The sequence below is a fragment of the Eptatretus burgeri genome, chromosome 6 (assembly GCF_056783735.1).
Source record: "Eptatretus burgeri isolate ZD-2024b chromosome 6, Ebu_testis_v1, whole genome shotgun sequence".
NCBI classification, from domain to species: domain Eukaryota; kingdom Metazoa; phylum Chordata; class Myxini; order Myxiniformes; family Myxinidae; genus Eptatretus; species Eptatretus burgeri.
The window spans coordinates 37,286,044-37,304,351 of record NC_140966.1 but is presented as its reverse complement, the minus strand read 5'-3'; the positions used below and the strand labels follow the sequence as shown (position 1 = coordinate 37,304,351).

The 18,308-nt window shown below is 48.5% G+C and overlaps 1 protein-coding gene across 2 annotated transcripts in view; it reads right to left on the bottom strand.

Moving 5' to 3' along the window:
• RARS1 (arginyl-tRNA synthetase 1) overlaps positions 1–17,856 on the bottom strand; it is a 96,112-nt gene extending 78,256 nt beyond the window's left edge. Inside the window, exon 1 of one of the 2 annotated variants that reach the window (XM_085884592.1) lies at positions 17,566–17,856. In XM_085884592.1, coding sequence (XP_085740718.1) covers positions 17,566–17,610 — 45 coding nt within the window. In that variant the 5' untranslated portion in view covers positions 17,611–17,856. The remainder of the gene's footprint in view (positions 1–17,565) is intronic. The other variant, XM_085884593.1, reaches the window with a different exon arrangement.
• Between the last annotated feature and the right edge of the window lie 452 nt (positions 17,857–18,308).

Sequence of the window (18,308 nt, the reverse complement as noted above, 5' to 3'; positions counted from 1 at the left end):
CACCATCATCATCATCATCGTTTCACGGCTGTTTCCAAGCTTGGATGTGTAAGCCGTGGTTCACCCAACGGCTGCTTTCCAGGCTGTACGATCCCGGCTTTGATCGGCTTTTAACTCCAAGATAATCTCTTAGCAACACATCCCATGTTTTCCTCGGATGGCCTCCAGCTCTCCTTCCGTTCATTTCATATTTATACACCTCTTCACACAGCTGCCCACATGTCCAAACCATCTCAACCTACCCCTATGCAAAACCTCACTCATGTTTTTTTATACCGAACATATCTCTTAATTCCACATTTGGTTTCCTCTCCTTCAGTGTCACATCACACATCCACCTCACCATTCTCATTTCATTTCATTCACATCTCCGTTCATCCTCCTTTTTGATCACCCACGTTTCACTGCCATACAACATCATGCTTCTAACACAAGCTGCGTAAAGTTTTCCCTTTAACTGTAGAGGTCCCTCTTGACGTCAATAGGAGTAACAACTCCCTAAACTTGCTCCAGCCACTTCTAATTCTTGCAATCACTGCTGCCTCCACACCACCACCTACACGAATCATATCACCAAGTTAACAGAATTTATCTCCACATTCCAGAGATATATCTGCATAAACGAACTGGATCCACTTGTTTACCTGTGCAAACAGCATAGTTGACATCAGAAACCACCTGCAGTCTACCCCTGATACCATTACACCTCTTGTGCACCCAGCAGCTACAGTATTTACATAATATTGAATTGCTCCCTGCACCTTTTTTTTTTCAGACACCACAGGGCCACCTCCCTCTTTTTTTTTTTCAACACTTCCTTCTCCCACACCATTAATTGGTTCACGAGTCAGTAAGTGAGCACTATATTCGTTATTGGTGTGTGTCTGTCTGTCTGCCTGTCTGTCTGTCCCGAGCATAGCTCCGTGGGTTTTGATCCAATCCTGAAATTTTTTTGGTGGGAGGTTTATATCATGATCTCGTTGTGTTTTCCTGAGAATGGGCGTGGTTCGCCCACTATGGGCGGAGCCACGCCCAAAAAACATGTGCTTTTAGGGGGGTAGCCGATTTCAATTTGCATCTTCTCCTAGGGGGTTTGTCGAATCTGGCAGGGGTTTTGGTATTTGGTTAGCCCAATGGCACCTGCATAGCCCCACAGAGCTCGATTTTCATTTTCTTCCCAAGGTCAAGGTCACAAGGTCACAAACTTAGAAAATTGCGATTTTGACATAAAAATCCATCTTCTCCGAGGGGTTTGTCGAATCTGGCAGGAGTTTCGGTATTTGGTTAGCCCAATGGCACCTGCATAGCCCCACGGAGCTCGATTTTTCATTTTTGTCCCAAGGTCAAGGTCACAAGGTCATGAACTTAGAAAATTTTGAATTTTGACATAAAAATCATACGACCGCCCAAACTTTGAGAGCGAGGATGACAATATTTTTTGTGCATAATCTTGAGGTCATTCCCCACCTAAAGTCTTGAAACCATTTTGCTCCATCTCGAACACCTTGCCCGTGGCGCCGCCTTCAAGTTTGTTTTTACGCTGATTTCATCAAAGTATGGATAATAATCCGATGAGTGCGAAATGCCATATAGCCTATATGACGTTATATTGTTCCTGGAATATTCCAGAGGAAGTTTTGCACCAAAGGTCATAATCCTTGACTTTTGACCTTTAAAGGTCACAAAGGTCAAATTTTCAAAGTTGTGGGAATCGAACCGGGTTTTCGACCTTCTTCGACGAATTAACTCCAATAAGCTATAGCACATATCCTGTTTCCTTATTTTAATGTCCACAACATTGTTTTGTGACCTTTAAAGGTTATGCAAAGGTCAATTTTTTTAAGTTGAACGAAACCGGGTTTTCGACATTTTGCAGCTAATAACCCGTCACTCGTACCACATCATATTTATCTATTTTATGACTTGGTCAAACATTATCACATTGTCTCATCCTTGACTTCTGAAACAATCTACATCGTCAAATACCGCTCGTGAACCATCGTCGTCTTCAGACTTGCTCACTATTACACTCTTCAACCAGTCATCTGGGACAGATGTCTCCCTTATTACATTTACCAATTCAGTGATTCAATTCATTCCAATATCACCAGATGCCTCCAGCATCTCTGCAACAATACCAGTGCTGCCTCTGCTGCTTTACAATTCTTCATTTAATTGATGGCTTTCTTCGCCCAGTCATTCGATATCTCAGGTGGTGGGCCCTGCACCGGCTATACTGCCTCCAGAATATCCCTATTTTAAGGGAACTCCTCATTTAGCAGGTGTGCATAGTAACTCTTCCAATCATTTCTAATCGCCCAATGGTCAACCAGTACATCTCCCATATCATCCTTCACACATTGTTCTCCGAAGAGATCCTTATTTTGACCGATAAGCCTGGTGTTGGCTAAGTGGTTAGAGTGGCTGGCTTGGGTCTTAGGGTCCTGAGTTTGAGCCCCATTGGCTGCTGAGTTAGTAGCGGGTGGGGTTGACTCAGCCTATCATCCTTCCTAGGTTGGTGAAATAAGTACCAGGGTACTGGTGTACAGCATCAGCGGCATAGTCACACCCCAACAAAATGATAGCGACCTGGCAGCAAAGCTGCCATATGCAAGAAGAAGAAGATTTTGATTGATCATTAACCTCCGCCATCGAAGATGGATGGAGGTTACTGTTTTCACCCCTTTCTGTTTGTTTGTTTGTTTGTGAACAGTATTACGGAAAAACTCCTCGACGGATTTCGACGAAACTTGGTGGGGGAGGGGGTGGGGGTTAGGTCTGGTCCAAGGATCATGCCATTAGATTTTGGACTTGGTCCAAAATCCAATATGGCCGCTATGGCGGCAGATTTGAAAAAAATATTTGAATTTTTTTTTTTTGCATTTCTACATGTTTTAAGTGATTTCCAACCCCCCCCCCCCCACCACTAAAAAAAATTTTTGCAACTTTTTTTTCAACATAATTTTGATTTCTTATTTTTGCATTTCTACACGTTTTAAGTGATTTCCAACCACCCCCCCACCCCCAAAAAAAAAATTTTGCAAATTTTTTTTCAACAAAATTTCGATTTTTTTTGGCATTTCTACATGTTATAAGTGATTTCCAACAAAAAAAAAAACAAGCCAAAATTATAATTGCGGCTGATTTTGAACTTCAGGTGGATATACCCACGTAAAATCAATTTCTGTCTCAAGGAATCTAGTTATGACGAATGAATTGAGTATGTAAAAGTTAAAAGTAAAAGGGAAAGTTGCAAACTATAACTCTGTGAGCACTGTTGACGTCAAATTGAATGAATAGGATATCAGGTTCACTCGAGTGACCTAGCAGTATTGGCGGCGGAGGTTTTGCACTCTACCGAGTGCTCCCCCTCTAGTTTGCTTTGCTATCCTAAATATTGTTGCGGATTTCGCGCCCGCCGGCGTGCGACGGCCACGTAACTCGAATCGCGGCACGTCGCCCACCGGACGGACAATCCAGTCGTGACCCTCTCGGACTAACGCCGGGAACCAGTCACGGGTGGACCTTTCGGTCTCACCGCGATCGAGCCAATCAGCCCCCGCGTGGGATAGGGTTGCTCGCCAAATTCGAACTACCTAAGTACCCACGCGGAGGGTAGACCGGGCGATCGCACCTCGCCGCAGGTCGACTTTGGACACGGGCCACTTAAGCGACCCGTTCCGTACTATCAGAATAACCGAGCGGTGTTATCGTCGACCTCGACGGTTCGATTAATTATCGGGCGTATTCAGCCCACTACCAACCCTTTACGTGAAGCAAGATGGGGGTTCAATGGAGGAAAAAGACGAAGCGAAGCGGGAAACAGTTCAACAATAAAGCACATTTATTCGCGACGAACGGAAAGCACACAAATACAATTCCACCAAATGCACACAAAAAAAAGAAAACACAATTCCATTAACACAAAAAGCAAACATAAAAGTGAAAACACAGTGCAGAGCTAATACCGACTACCGAGCACACGGCAACACTTATACAATTCTACTTCACAGACGGCGCCGACAACACATACCCAAAACCAAGGAAAAGAAATACCCCAAGAATGAGGTAGGCCTGGGGCCGAGACCGGGTCGGGCCTACCCGTCTGGTGATGAGACGCGGAGCGGCGATGGCCCCGCAACCCGCGGGCCTCGTGGACAGTGCCTGGCAGGGGGGTGGGAACGGGGCCCCCTTGGTCGCACTATCTCAGCGCGGGGGGAAACAGGAGGGGGTTGCTGATGCTCGGGGTATAGAGGATCTTTATTATATGCGACGAGCGTCTCCACCTCGGCCAGGTCGCGCTGTCGGCCTCCTTCGGGTGCAGCTTCCTGCACGACGCGAGCACCCCCTCGTCTGGTGTCGCCGCCTTTCCACAGCTCCGTCCCCTCCGTTCCGACTCCAACGCAGACGACGAGCAGCTCCACCGCCCGCGAAGTCTTGACCCTCTGCTTCCGACTCTCCTCTTCTTGACTCTCCGACCCCGTTCTGCTGACTCTCTCGTTCCGGTTTGCGACTCTCTCTCGTTCTCCTTCGCGACCCTCTCCTGACTGACGAACACCGTCCTTTTATCCCCCCCCGTAACTTCGCCTTTGACCCCCTCCCTTTGACCTTTCACCTCGCTCCCCATTGGCCCGAGAAAAAGTGGGCGTGAAGGCTTTTTGATCCACAAATTTGCATATATCGATCGTTCTGGAGGCGGGGCCAAATCGCCCCTCGCTCACCGATTGGACGGCAAAAAGTGGGCGTGTGTCTTTTTTGATCCGTTTTTGAAGCACAAAATCCGTGATTTTGTACACGCTGTTCGACGCGCATTCTGCATGAGTCCAACACCGGTACCCACAGCGGGGCAAGAACGGTGGCGATGCTACGGTTGTGGTGAAGCGGTGGTTGTGGTCGGTGGTTGATGTTGTGGTTGTGATCATGGCGGTTGGTCCAAAATAAAGATAGTAAAAGAAAAACGGCTATCCTGAAGAGTCGCAGCACGTATAAATGACATGTATTCCCACTAGACAACGGGTTTGGGCCTAACTACACATGCACTTACCGAGATACCTCACCTAAGGGACCTGAATGGTGGTTTGCGAATCTGGTAACCACAACACTACCCCCTTCCCTTTTTACAGACTCGTCCCGAGTCGTCAAATTTTCGTGTGCCATCATGTGTAGTTTTCCCCTAGTACATTTTACCTACGGATCCCTGAGTGCGACATTCATGGTATTCGTGTCCCCAAAATAAATAACCTGAGGGCTGCGTAACTACCTAAACAAACTCACTCATACGGACGACTTAAATAAAATTGCCGGCGCTAAGACATACATGCCGGGGGCGCACTCATATGTACAGTACATCTTAACCTTAACTTACAAATTTTACACTAAACCATGGCCCAGGATCACTGAACTCTGCAAAGAAAAGCAGTTAGCAGGGAGCCAGGCTGCCCGCATGCAGTCTCTGGCTCAAACAATGCAGGTGACAGGGAACGTGGCTGGCTGCTCACACGCAGTCCAAGGCCTTCCCTTTTGAACTGAACGCAGTGAACCACAACGGTGCATGGGCTGCACAAACGTAGTCTCCGTGCCAGCTCAAGTGGCACACGCAATGAGCACAACGAATGGATGCATGAACACAAACACGGTGCACGGGCCGCCACTGCAGGCCCGTGTTGTAGCTGCCAACAGGGCAGTTCTTGCAGCTTGCAAACTGTTGCCTTGCGGATCCTGGCGCACATGGAAATGAACAGGGGGGGCAAAGCAAAAATTGAACGGGGCTGGTGAACATGGGCAGTGGGCATGGCATGGCAAAGGTGATCAGGCAAACACAGCCCGCAGAAGAAGGCCGCTGCAGGCAAACACAGCCCGCAGATGAACTGGCCGGCACAGGCCTTGAAGTACCACAGCTGCAGATGAACTGGCCGGCACAGGCCTTGCAGCACAGCAGCTGCCGATGAAGTGGGCCGGCACAGGCCTTGCAGCAAAACAGCCAGCCGGCAGATGAAGTGGGCCGGCACAGGCCTTGCAGTAACACAGCCAGCAGATGAAGCTGGCCAGCCTTTGCCGTTCAGTGGAGGTTGGTGGAGGGAGTGCGGTGGTGCTGGCCACTCGGAAGGCGGGCTCGGACCTACCTACCTGTCTCCCTCCCAACCTATCGCCTTTGCCTGTCACTGTACATACCCACTCCCTTAATTTGTCAAACCCCAATTTAGCCCCAACTTATTTTTTTTTTTTTTTTGTTGTTTTTATTTTTACTCCCCCACTATAAATCGTCCCCTTACCCCCTTTATCGTCCTTGTTCGGCTAACCTATACTGTCACCTAGCCTACTCCCAACCCCTACGTTCCCTTCCCGGAGAGGAACAAGGGAGAGCTAACGTCCTGCGTTGAGGCCCAACGAAGCCTCAGAATGGCCTCCCCAGAGTTCGGCGATCTATAACCCAAAGTGGGTCCAGCGGCCCACAACGAGAGCGAGGGGATGGATGGTGCGGAGGGGTACATCTCCTAATCTACCCTAACCATTTAACTGTTAAACTACCCCGGGGCTTTCAACAAGCGCCTCTCGCTTAAACTATTGGTTCTAACAACCCAGATTCCCGTCGCCTGTGTTGGTGTCCTTACAATTTCGGGCCTCGCCCCCCCAATTTTCTCTCCGTGCCCTCTCACGGTCTCCTGGCTGGGACACGTGGCTCCCTTTGGCAGGCACGACCCTCTGCCGAATCTCCCGCTATGGCACCCCCGGGCACTACACTGCCTCCGAGCCTACCAGCTCCCTAACACCGGGGAGTGCCCCCCATGGCACCTCCCCTGAAACGCACACGTGGCAGGCCGGCCTCCCGGGCCCCTTTCCGAGGGTCACCCGTGCCCACAACACTGCCCACGCGGCTAATGGCGCCCCGGGCCCCCGCACCAAGCAGGCGCACCCGTGCCCACTACTCTATCCCGGCCCCCCATGGGCCCATGGCCTACCGCGGCCGACTAGCCTGGTGCCCGGGGTACCCACTCAGCGATACTCACCTTTCGCAGCCACGCTCCCAAGCCCGTCAACAGGGCTCCTGCACCCCTCCAAATGGGTCTCGAGCCTACTTTCCCACGAACAACAAAACGACCCCCATTTTTCAATTTGACTAACCCAGCTAACTCACTCTACACTGACCCCGGGGTCCCTTGGGCGGGAGTCACTCCTCCCCCCAATCACTCATCGCACCATGCATTCCCCATTCACTCCACTCACACAGACCCGCTGGCCTCACTCACTCACCAAGCACATGCTTCCACTTCACTCACCAACTCTTCAACACACACACACCACTGAACTCTGCCATCCTTCTAACTACCTCCCCTAACTAACTCGTGCTCCCACGTCGTCCCTTAAACTCGTAGCACGTTCCTTTTAACACTACGTAGCTAAGCTATGTCCCCACTACACATCCAAAGTCTGTCTCTGTCTCCAAATAATTCATTTTATTTCCCAACCTAAATCTGGCTACAATCCCTCTAACTAATCCATTCCACGGACTCCATGAGGACTTACCCCTGCCCCATGGAGTCGGTCTAGCTAAGCTAACCCTTCCCCCTAACTAGTTTCCATCCTGTGCCCAGAGGTAAGGGGGTCTTTCACCCCTTGCCCAGGAATCCTGTACACCCGAAAGTGAGGCTTGCTCCCTTTTTTTTTTTTCCCATGCGCAGCACCTGCGCGGCAACTCAGAGCTCGCGCACTTTGCACCTGGCCGTGACGTCATGCAGCTGCACGTGTTCCTCGTCCCTCCTTGGACGGGACCATCCGGCAGAGATACCCCTCCTGCCGAATTCCAACCCCACGTGCAGCCATGGCGTCACCGTGCGCATAAAAAAAATAAAAACACAAGCCACACGTCTCGAGGGGTTTCCCACGCGAACACATGTGCTTTGCCCGTTGGAGCTGAACACACACGATCGCGTGGAGAACCCGTCCGGTCCAAATCCATTTACCTGCCTAACTTTGTCCGTCCGCGGGATCGGCAAATCCACCGCGTGCGTTTCCGGACCGGGACTTCACTCTCGCAAGCGAGCACGTGGTGGTCTCGTGCGTTGCACAGCACGAACCGCGTGCTCACTGCTGGGTGAACCCGGCACGGTCCGCGAAACAACTACAGCCGCTACTCGGCTTTCTTTCTTCTCATGTCGCCTTCGTCGTCGCCATTCAACCCGCGCACACCTGCGTGTTACGACGCACACAGTCCACTCCATCACATTCACACCGGGAGACGCGGCTGCGTGCTCCCGCATGCCAACCGACATCTCCCTCACATACCGCTCTCTCACACACACGGTCTCCCTTGCACACAGCGACCTTGCACACGGCCGTTCACTCACGCGTGCCTCACTACTCTCACACCGTGCCTCATCCACACACGCGGGGGCACTCACCCGCGGTGCCTCATCCACACACCGTGCCTCACTCATACACGCGGGGGCACTTAACCGCGGTGCCTCATCCACACACCGTGTGCTGGGAAGCACACACTCCGGCACCATCGCCACCACACCACTCACACGTGGTGCCTCACTCATACTGGCCGTTTCACTCACACACACGGCCTCACTCACACACGGTGCCTCATCCACACACTGCGTGCTGGGAAGCACGTACTCCGGCACCGTCGCCACCACACCACTCACACACGGGGTCGCTTCCACACACGGGGACGCACTCACGCCTTGCACCACACACACAGGGACAACTACACTGGGGATTCGTGTCCCCACAAGGGTCTCCGGGGCCTCTATACCCCCCAAGCTTTCCGTGCACCCGTTCGCAGCACTCGCCCCCTCAACCTCGCAAAGCACGACCGAACTCACCTGGTCGTGACTCGCCTCAAGGGGGCATACTCCCTCCCCTCGTTCCTGGAGGAGGCCATCCAGCTGCTCGCACCGGGTCCCTGCACGCTCCGCGAGCTCACCCCCATTATCCTCCACTACCTCCGTGTGTGTGTGTGCGTCACTTACCCCGTCTTCATCGTGCAGTCTCTCCTCTATTTTGTCTGTCTCCCGTGTCTCTATACATTTTCTCTCCTGGTTCCTTTTTTCTGTTTCTTCCTGGTTCCTTTTCCTTTCCCATCTGAGTCGTTCTTTCTCTCTGAGCCCCATTAGCTGTTCGTTCTCCCTCTGTTTTAGTTGTTCAATTTCACACTCATAGAGTTGTTGTTTTCTCTCCCACTGTTCCTCCTGCTCTTTGTTTTCCAATCTCATCGTTTCTTTCAATTGGCTCATTTCCTTCCTGTGTTTCATTCGCTGTTCTCTCACGACTCTTCCTCGTTTCCTCTCCTGTCCTTCCTTCTCCAGTTTCATGGTTTGCTTCATTTGGTTAATCTCCTTTTTGTGTTTCATTTGCTGCTGTCTCATTACTCTTCCTCGTTTCCTCTCCTGTCCTTCCTTCTCCAGTTTCATGGTTTTCTTCATTTGGTTCATCTCCTGTTTGTGTTTCATTCGCTGTTCTTTGTCTATCTCGTACTCCAGCCTCAGCTTTTCTTCCAATTGGTCAACCTCAGATTCATGTTCTTTTTGTTTTCTATTCCATTGTTCCTCTCGTTCTTCCCTCTCCAATCTCGTTGTGTCCTTCAATCTCCTGATTTCTCCTTCCTACTTCATTCCTTGCTCCCTTACTTTCTCCTCGTATTCAAACCTATTTTTTTCCTTTTGTCGTTCAGTTTCAAATTCATACTCTTTCAGTTTTCTATTCCACTGTCTTTCTTGTTCCTCCTTCTGCAATCTCGTCATTTCTTTCAACTGACTGATTTCTTTCTCCTGTCTCATTCGTTCTTCCTTCATTACTCTTTCTTGTTCCTCATTCTTTAGTCTGGCCTTCGCTTCCAGCTGTTCGATCTGTACAGTGTGGTTTCTTAAAGTTTCATTTTCCGTTCTCTTCCTTTCCTCTTTTAACACTCTCAGTTCGTTTTGTAGTTCCCTCTCTTTGTTTTGGTGTTTCTGTAACTCAGAAACTTTCTTTTCCAATTCTTTTCTCATCTCCGCACACTCAGACTTTGCTTTGGCTTCTAACTGTTCTTCCGGCTTGCGCTTGTGGTTTTCTACCCGTCTTCCCAGTTCCTCTGTCTCCGTTTTTCCCTCCAGTCCCAGCTTATCAACTCTCTTCGTCATGTCTTGAAGTCTTTTCTCACACTCCCCCGTTTCGACCTTCAATCCCTCCTCTGTCTCCTCCTGGCTTTCTTTTAATTTTTCTAATACCTTCTTTACCTCGTGTCTCGTCTTACACGTCTCCCGAATTATTTTCTCGCCCGCCCCGACCGCGGGCCTGACAGCCGTTGCACTCCCCCCAGCTCGTTCGTCCCAGCACGTGGCAGCGCCATTTTCTCGCCCGTGGTCCGCGTTTCGCTCCTCGCCATTGCCATAATGCCTGCCTGCAGGCCTATGCCCATGCTCTGCATCTCACCCCGCATTTCTTTCATTTGGTTTTTCGCTTCGAGTGCGTTTCCATCCATTTTTTTATTTTCCATTTGTTGCGTATTTCTCTTCATTTCGTTGTTCCTTTCTTTCATTTCGGCATTCCTGTAATCCAGTTTGTCATTTATGCTCTGCACGAGTTCCATAACGTGCTGTATTGTCACCTGCCCTGGCCACTCCCACTGACTACATTTAGCGGTGGGGTTATAATAAAAAAAACCGACCAGATGAACTGCATCGATGCCTTTCCCAACCTTCTGGTACGGGTTTCTCTTGCACGGTGATCTCGTCCTGAGCCATGGATTCTACATTACTATTACACATACCTAATCCACCCGGCACCCGCTCGCCTTGAGACGCCATCTTGCTTCTCGTGAAGGGTTAATTTCGCCGCTCCTAATTTGGAGGGAAGCGGGAGTATCTTCTCTCACCCCTGGACCGATTCCCGTGAATTTAGCCGGAGACAGGAGAGCCCGTTTTCCTGTTCTCCGATACCAGTGCCGCGAGGAGGGCGATGAATTTGTATCCCACTCCTGACACCAGTGTTGCGGATTTCGCGCCCGCCGGCGTGCGACGGCCACGTAACTCGAATCGCGGCACGTCGCCCACCGGACGGACAATCCAGTCGTGACCCTCTCGGACTAACGCCGGGAACCAGTCACGGGTGGACCTTTCGGTCTCACCGCGATCGAGCCAATCAGCCCCCGCGTGGGATAGGGTTGCTCGCCAAATTCGAACTACCTAAGTACCCACGCGGAGGGTAGACCGGGCGATCGCACCTCGCCGCAGGTCGACTTTGGACACGGGCCACTTAAGCGACCCGTTCCGTACTATCAGAATAACCGAGCGGTGTTATCGTCGACCTCGACGGTTCGATTAATTATCGGGCGTATTCAGCCCACTACCAACCCTTTACGTGAAGCAAGATGGGGGTTCAATGGAGGAAAAAGACGAAGCGAAGCGGGAAACAGTTCAACAATAAAGCACATTTATTCGCGACGAACGGAAAGCACACAAATACAATTCCACCAAATGCACACAAAAAAAAGAAAACACAATTCCATTTACACAAAAAGCAAACATAAAAGTGAAAACACAGTGCAGAGCTAATACCGACTACCGAGCACACGGCAACACTTATACAATTCTACTTCGCAGACGGCGCCGACAACACATACCCAAAACCAAGGAAAAGAAATACCCCAAGAATGAGGTAGGCCTGGGGCCGAGACCGGGTCGGGCCTACCCGTCTGGTGATGAGACGCGGAGCGGCGATGGCCCCGCAACCCGCGGGCCTCGTGGACAGTGCCTGGCAAGGGGTGGGAACGGGGCCCCCTTGGTCGCACTATCTCAGCGCGGGGGGAAACAGGAGGGGGTTGCTGATGCTCGGGGTATAGAGGATCTTTATTATATGCGACGAGCGTCTCCACCTCGGCCAGGTCGCGCTGTCGGCCTCCTTCGGGTGCAGCTTCCTGCACGACGCGAGCACCCCCTCGTCTGGTGTCGCCGCCTTTCCACAGCTCCGTCCCCTCCGTTCCGACTCCAACGCAGACGACGAGCAGCTCCACCGCCCGCGAAGTCTTGACCCTCTGCTTCCGACTCTCCTCTTCTTGACTCTCCGACCCCGTTCTGCTGACTCTCTCTCGTTCTCCTTCGCGACCCTCTCCTGACTGACGAACACCGTCCTTTTATCCCCCCCGTAACTTCGCCTTTGACCCCCTCCCTTTGACCTTTCACCTCGCTCCCCATTGGCCCGAGAAAAAGTGGGCGTGAAGGCTTTTTGATCCACAAATTTGCATATATCGATCGTTCTGGAGGCGGGGCCAAATCGCCCCTCGCTCACCGATTGGACGGCAAAAAGTGGGCGTGTGTCTTTTTTGATCCGTTTTTGAAGCACAAAATCCGTGATTTTGTACACGCTGTTCGACGCGCATTCTGCACGAGTCCAACACCGGTACCCACAGCGGGGCAAGAACGGTGGCGATGCTACGGTTGTGGTGAAGCGGTGGTTGTGGTCGGTGGTTGATGTTGTGGTTGTGATCATGGCGGTTGGTCCAAAATAAAGATAGTAAAAGAAAAACGGCTATCCTGAAGAGTCGCAGCACGTATAAATGACATGTATTCCCACTAGACAACGGGTTTGGGCCTAACTACACATGCACTTACCGAGATACCTCACCTAAGGGACCTGAATGGTGGTTTGCGAATCTGGTAACCACAACAATATCTTCCCCCGACTCTGGAGAGTAGCAAATGTAACACCATGATTTAAGAAAGGATCCAAGAGAAGAATTGGGAAACTATAGACCTGTTCATTTGACTTCAGTTGTGGGGAAGGTGTTGGAGACATTAATTAGGGACCAGATGAGGAACCATTTAAGAAAATACAAACTAATTAAAGGTGGTCACCATAGATTTGGTAAGGGGAGGTCATATCTAACAAATATTTTATAGTTCTACGAAGCAGTTTCTGACTGGGTGGATGAAGGAATGGCAGTGGACATAGTATATCCACACTTTCAGAAGGCATTTGATGAGGTCCACATAGGAGGTTTTTTTTAGAAATCTTTACAATTGAAAATGAAATACAGGAATATCTGATTTACATGAGTATTCAGCCCCCTTGAGTCAATACATTGTATAAGCACCTTTGGCAGCGATTACAGCAGCTTCGAGTCTTCTTGTGCATGTCTGTATCACCTTTGAACATCTGGATTTGGGGATTTTCTCTCATTCTTCCTTGACGATTTCCTCAAGCTCTGTCAAATGTGATAGGGAGAGTCGATGAACAGTAATCTTCAAATCTTTTCACAGATTCTCAATGGGATTCAAGTCTGGGCTTTGGCTGGGCCACTCAAGGACTTTCACATTTTTTGTTCTGAAGCCATTCCAGTGTTGCTTTGGCTGTATTCTTGGGGTCATTGTCCTGTTTGAATGTAAAACTTCACCAGACTTAGGTCTTTTGCACTCTGAAGCAGGTTCTCCAAGGATTTGCCTGTATTTGGCTCCATTTATTGTTCCCTTTATCCTTACAATTCTCTCAGTCAATGCTGCTGAAAAGCATCCCCAGAGCATGATGCTGCCACCACCATGCTTAATGGTAGGGATGATGTTAGATGGGTGATGAGCTATGCTCAGTTTCCACCAGACGTAGCGCTTTGCATTCAGGCCAAAGAGTTCAATTTTCATGTCATCAGAAAACAGAATATTTTACCTCATGCTCTCAGTCTTTCATGTGCCTTTTTGCAAACTCCAGGTGTGCTGTCATGTGCCTTTTTGTCAGGAGTGGTTTCCATCTGGCCATTCTCCCATGAAGCCTAGATTTGTGAAGTGATGCAGAGACTGTTGTTCTTCCGGCAGGTTCTCCTATCTCAGCCAAGGAACTCTGTAGTTCTGTCAGAGTGGTCATTGGATTCTTGGTCACCTCCCTGACCAAGGTCCTTCTTGCCCAGGTGCTCAGTTTGGTCAGACAACCAGCTCGAGAAAGAGTCTGGGTAGTTCCATATTCTTTCCATTTCCGAGTGATGGAGCTCCCCGTGCTCTTGGGAATTTTCAACACTCCAAAATTGTTTTATACCCTTCCCCAGATCTATGCCTCCTCACAATTCTATCTTGGATTTCTACAGACAGTTCCGTAGACTTCATGGTAGAGTTTCTGCTCTGATATGCACTGTCAACTGTGGGACCTTATTTAGAATGGTGTGTTTCTTTCTAAATCCTTGTTATTCATTACATGGCCCACAAGCCACTGGTGGCCCTGGTGGCCTAATGTGCGGCCCCTGACGTGTGGTTGATAATACACAAATGTGAAAACACCCCCATCATAATCCGCCATAAATGCTATCAAAATGACCCAATGGTTTCAAGTGAATGTTCCAACGTGAAGCATAAAAGTAACACAAGTACATCAGGATATGGTTGTAGAAGACAAACACTTACGCTTACTGCCCAGTTAAGCGCAACGAAGAGTATGTGAAGGTGGGGCCTAATAGCAGCCATTATGGAGTCCTGCAGGCAGTGTGGCGGCTCTCACACTGATGTCTTATCGGCAAAAGTGCACCCCCCCCCCACTAAAAAACAATTAGTGAAGATTATTGTTCTAAATCATGTCCAATAAATTGAATTGGCCACAGGTGGACTGCAATCAAGTTGTCAAGACATCTCAAGGATGGTCAAAGATAATTGGATGCACCTGTGCTCAATTTGGAGTGTCACAGCAAAGGGGTTGAATAGTTATTGATGAAAGGCATTTCAGCTTTTAATTTTTAATTAATCTGCAAAATTTTCTAAAAACGTTTTTACTTTGTCATTACAAGGGTATTTTGTGGAGGTCGGTGACAATTTTTTTTTTTAATTCAATCCATTTTAAATTCAGGCTGGAACACAACAAAATGTGACAAAAGTCAAAGGGTGTGAATACTTGATGAAGGCACTGTATGCTTTAATAGAGGGAAAGTACAGTGTAGGGTTACCAGATTGATTCCGGGCCTAGCTAAACTAGGCCCTGTAGCTAGTAGTCTCAGCTCACTTTGATGTTTGACCTTTTTTAGTAATTTTCATTTTCATGTTTGATTCAAATTGCTGGACTTCAGGACTCAGAATCACTTAGGTTTCAGTCGGTAGTGTTTTGAATTCAGTGATATCAGTATTTCTAAGCAATTTAGTTAATTTGGTTGCATTTGTGATTTTACCGAAGTACTTTTGAAAAAAAAATGGTCAATAACAGCCAAAGGATTACAAAAAAAAAAAAAAAAAAACAACCTTACTTATGGACACTATCACTTCGTGTGTCGTTGACTATGACAGGGTTTGAAGTGTGTGATTTTTTTTTTTTGTATACCTTGTCGAGGCTCGTATGAGAGCTAACACACAACGCACATCAAGGGGGACATGGGACAGGAGGGGAGGGAGTGGGAAGGACAAAACAGTGGGGAACAGAGACATTTGGAGATCTGTGGAAGGGAGTGGGATGGGACGGGGCACATGGGGTATAGAAGATGGACATTACAGGGACTTTCAGGAAGGAAAGCAGGGAATATGAAGGAGGTGGGCTTGGGTGGATTATCGGGGGTAGAAAAGATCGAGGATTTGGATGGGGGATGATAAGAGATGGTGGTGAACAGCTGTGATATCAGTATTCGTCCAATTCTCCGCAGAAATAAAGTAAATTTGATGATTTTTGGATTACAGTATGTTGCTTTTGTGAAATGGTCCATGACAGTCGATAGGTAATTTTAATTTTGATCTGATGGACTTGGTCCCACTAACTTAGATTATTCGACTATCTATGACAGTGTTTGAAGTAATTGACGTCAGTACTCATCGGCAGGAATTTTAGTTAATGTGGCAATTTCTGTGATATGATTCAAAAAAAACAAGGACAAATGTGTCCAAGAGCCGCGTCCTTAAGGCAATAACAACTTCCGATATTTCGTCACGTGCCTTGATGGAGCCAATAGCGAGACCCGTCATGGAGGCTCCTGCTCATGACGAGAAAATCGTGTATTTACGAAATTACAGTACATTAAATGGAATAATCTTTAAATGGTAACGTGAACCTTTTGAAACTTTAAAGCAAATGTCCGAATATATTTAAAAGTTCATGATAGACGCTCTCAAACGGCACCCACAATGCGAGGATGTGTACAGATGTTTAGTATTTAAGGAGATCCGGATCCTGTATATAAAAGAGCAGAGTCCTTCTTTGAGGAGAAGGAGAAGGAGAAGGAGAAGGAGAAGGAGAAGGAGAAGGAGAAGGAGAAGGAGAAGGAGAAGGAGAAGGAGAAGGAGAAGGAGAAGGAGAAGGAGAACTCTTACAGCCAGCGGTCCCTACGTGAGATGAGACTAAAAAAAATTTTTTTGCACAAAAGTTCAAAGCAGATAGATGGTCAATACAGTACTTTACTCTGGACTCATTACCACATAGTGTAGTACTTTTAGTCGGCAAAGGCAGTGTTTTGAAGTCAGTGATGTCACAGGTTGGTAGCTTTGACATTTTTCTTTGTCCACCACCCCTCCCCCCAAGGTTGGAGACAGGGGGGACATTAAAATGAGCTCCCTCTGACCGACCGACCACCCGATCATCCGTCCATGTACTTTTGTGTACGTGATATCTCAAAAACCGTTGAACATTTACCTTTCATATTGCAGATATATATTCTTCGTGACATTATCTCAACCCGATAAGATCGCCGCTGTTATTCGCCGAATTCTGTTGCCATGGCAACCGTCTCGGTAAATGTGCAAGTATGGCACCACTCGATGGTGGCTGTGGGAGAGGGTAGTACAAGTCAGCTCTGGAGATGTACACATGGCAGAGCACAAGTGCTTCACTCACCCCTGCCAGACGTAGTGGATACTACACCTCTGTGGGGAGCGAGTGTTTCTCGTCGAAATAATATACAATAATGAATAGTAATCATATAATGATACTAAAGACTCAACAGAAGTAATCTACAATGTAATAATAGTCATATTGTACAATAAATAGATTATAATATCCGAGTTCCCGAAAAAAAGGAACTTAAACACACAGGAGGAAACAGTTGGGCCCATCAAGCCTGTAAATCCAACACAAGGTGTTGCATCAGCAGGACAGCCGAGCCCTCAGCCAATGACATAGGAAGAAGAAGAGGAAGAATAAGAGGAAGAAGAAGAGGAAGAAGAAGAGGAAGAAGAATGCGAGACAACAGATGGCCGTTTGACCTGATCTGTCCTTTTTTAAATGCAGAGCATCAGGCCGAGGATGTAACCGGGATTGAAACCGCCGACGTCCCCAGACTCATGAAAGAGCGGACCGAGTCTGCTTACGTCACGAGACAAGAAAGGAAATGTTCTCCAATCTCACGCAAACACACTCAGTTTGAAGTAAAACTTTAATTGACTTAATAGTGCGTCATAAATCAAATTAACATGCGATTGGAACCGCGAGAGCGGAACACGAACGTGAAGGAGCGAATGAATGAGGAACGCACCGACACGATCGTACTTTTTATTCCTTCCGAATGTTAACCCCGTCGTCGTCGCCTCCTCGTGGTTCATTCTCTGGGCCCGGCGACGCTCGATGTAATCGTTTGCTTTTCTTATCTATCGCACAATTTCATCGCCTCCGAAGCACGTCATTCCCAGCACTGACCTGCTTGTCCAGCCTCAGCCTGTATTCCTCCACGGGCTCTGCCATTTAAATTCTCACCACGTGTCCACAGCAGCAGCGCTCGCTGCTCGCTCCTCTCTCCCTCTCACCGGCTCAGCGCGAGCCGTTTTACTTCCTCTTCTTCGTTTATCAATAATTCATCACTCTCACGACACACACAGCTTGAAACTTCCTCCAACCTCAATGAGGGCGTTCCGAACCTTCGCTTTCGTTTCGATCCTTGAGGTAACCGGATTCGACTGTGAACTTCCGTCATGGTGGGCGGAGGTTCATCGGTCAAAACCCTTCAATGGTGGGACAAAAAAAACAAAACAAAAAAAGGGCGGGACTTGATATTTCATCGAGAATTCGTGCAGCCAAGTCGTTCACAAGCTTGTTGATGAGGATGCTGGCGACAGCTCGCCGACTGTTAAATAAGAACACCGTGGGATCCAATTATTTAATGTCCACCAACTAGGTCGGGATTCGAACCCGGGATAGACAGCTTAGAGGCGAGTGCCGGCATAACCAGCCCTGAAGACCTCACCCCTTCTGAATATCATGTGTTGGGAAGACAAGAGAAAAGGTTCTTTCAATGTTTTATAACTTTCAAACAGGAGATCTTGGACGCTGCACCTTGCGCGCTGTATTACTGTATATTAATTAAATATAATCTCAAACATGATGGGTTACAATATACTAGTGCGTGCCCGTACGTGCGTGGAAAATTTTTTTATAATAAATAA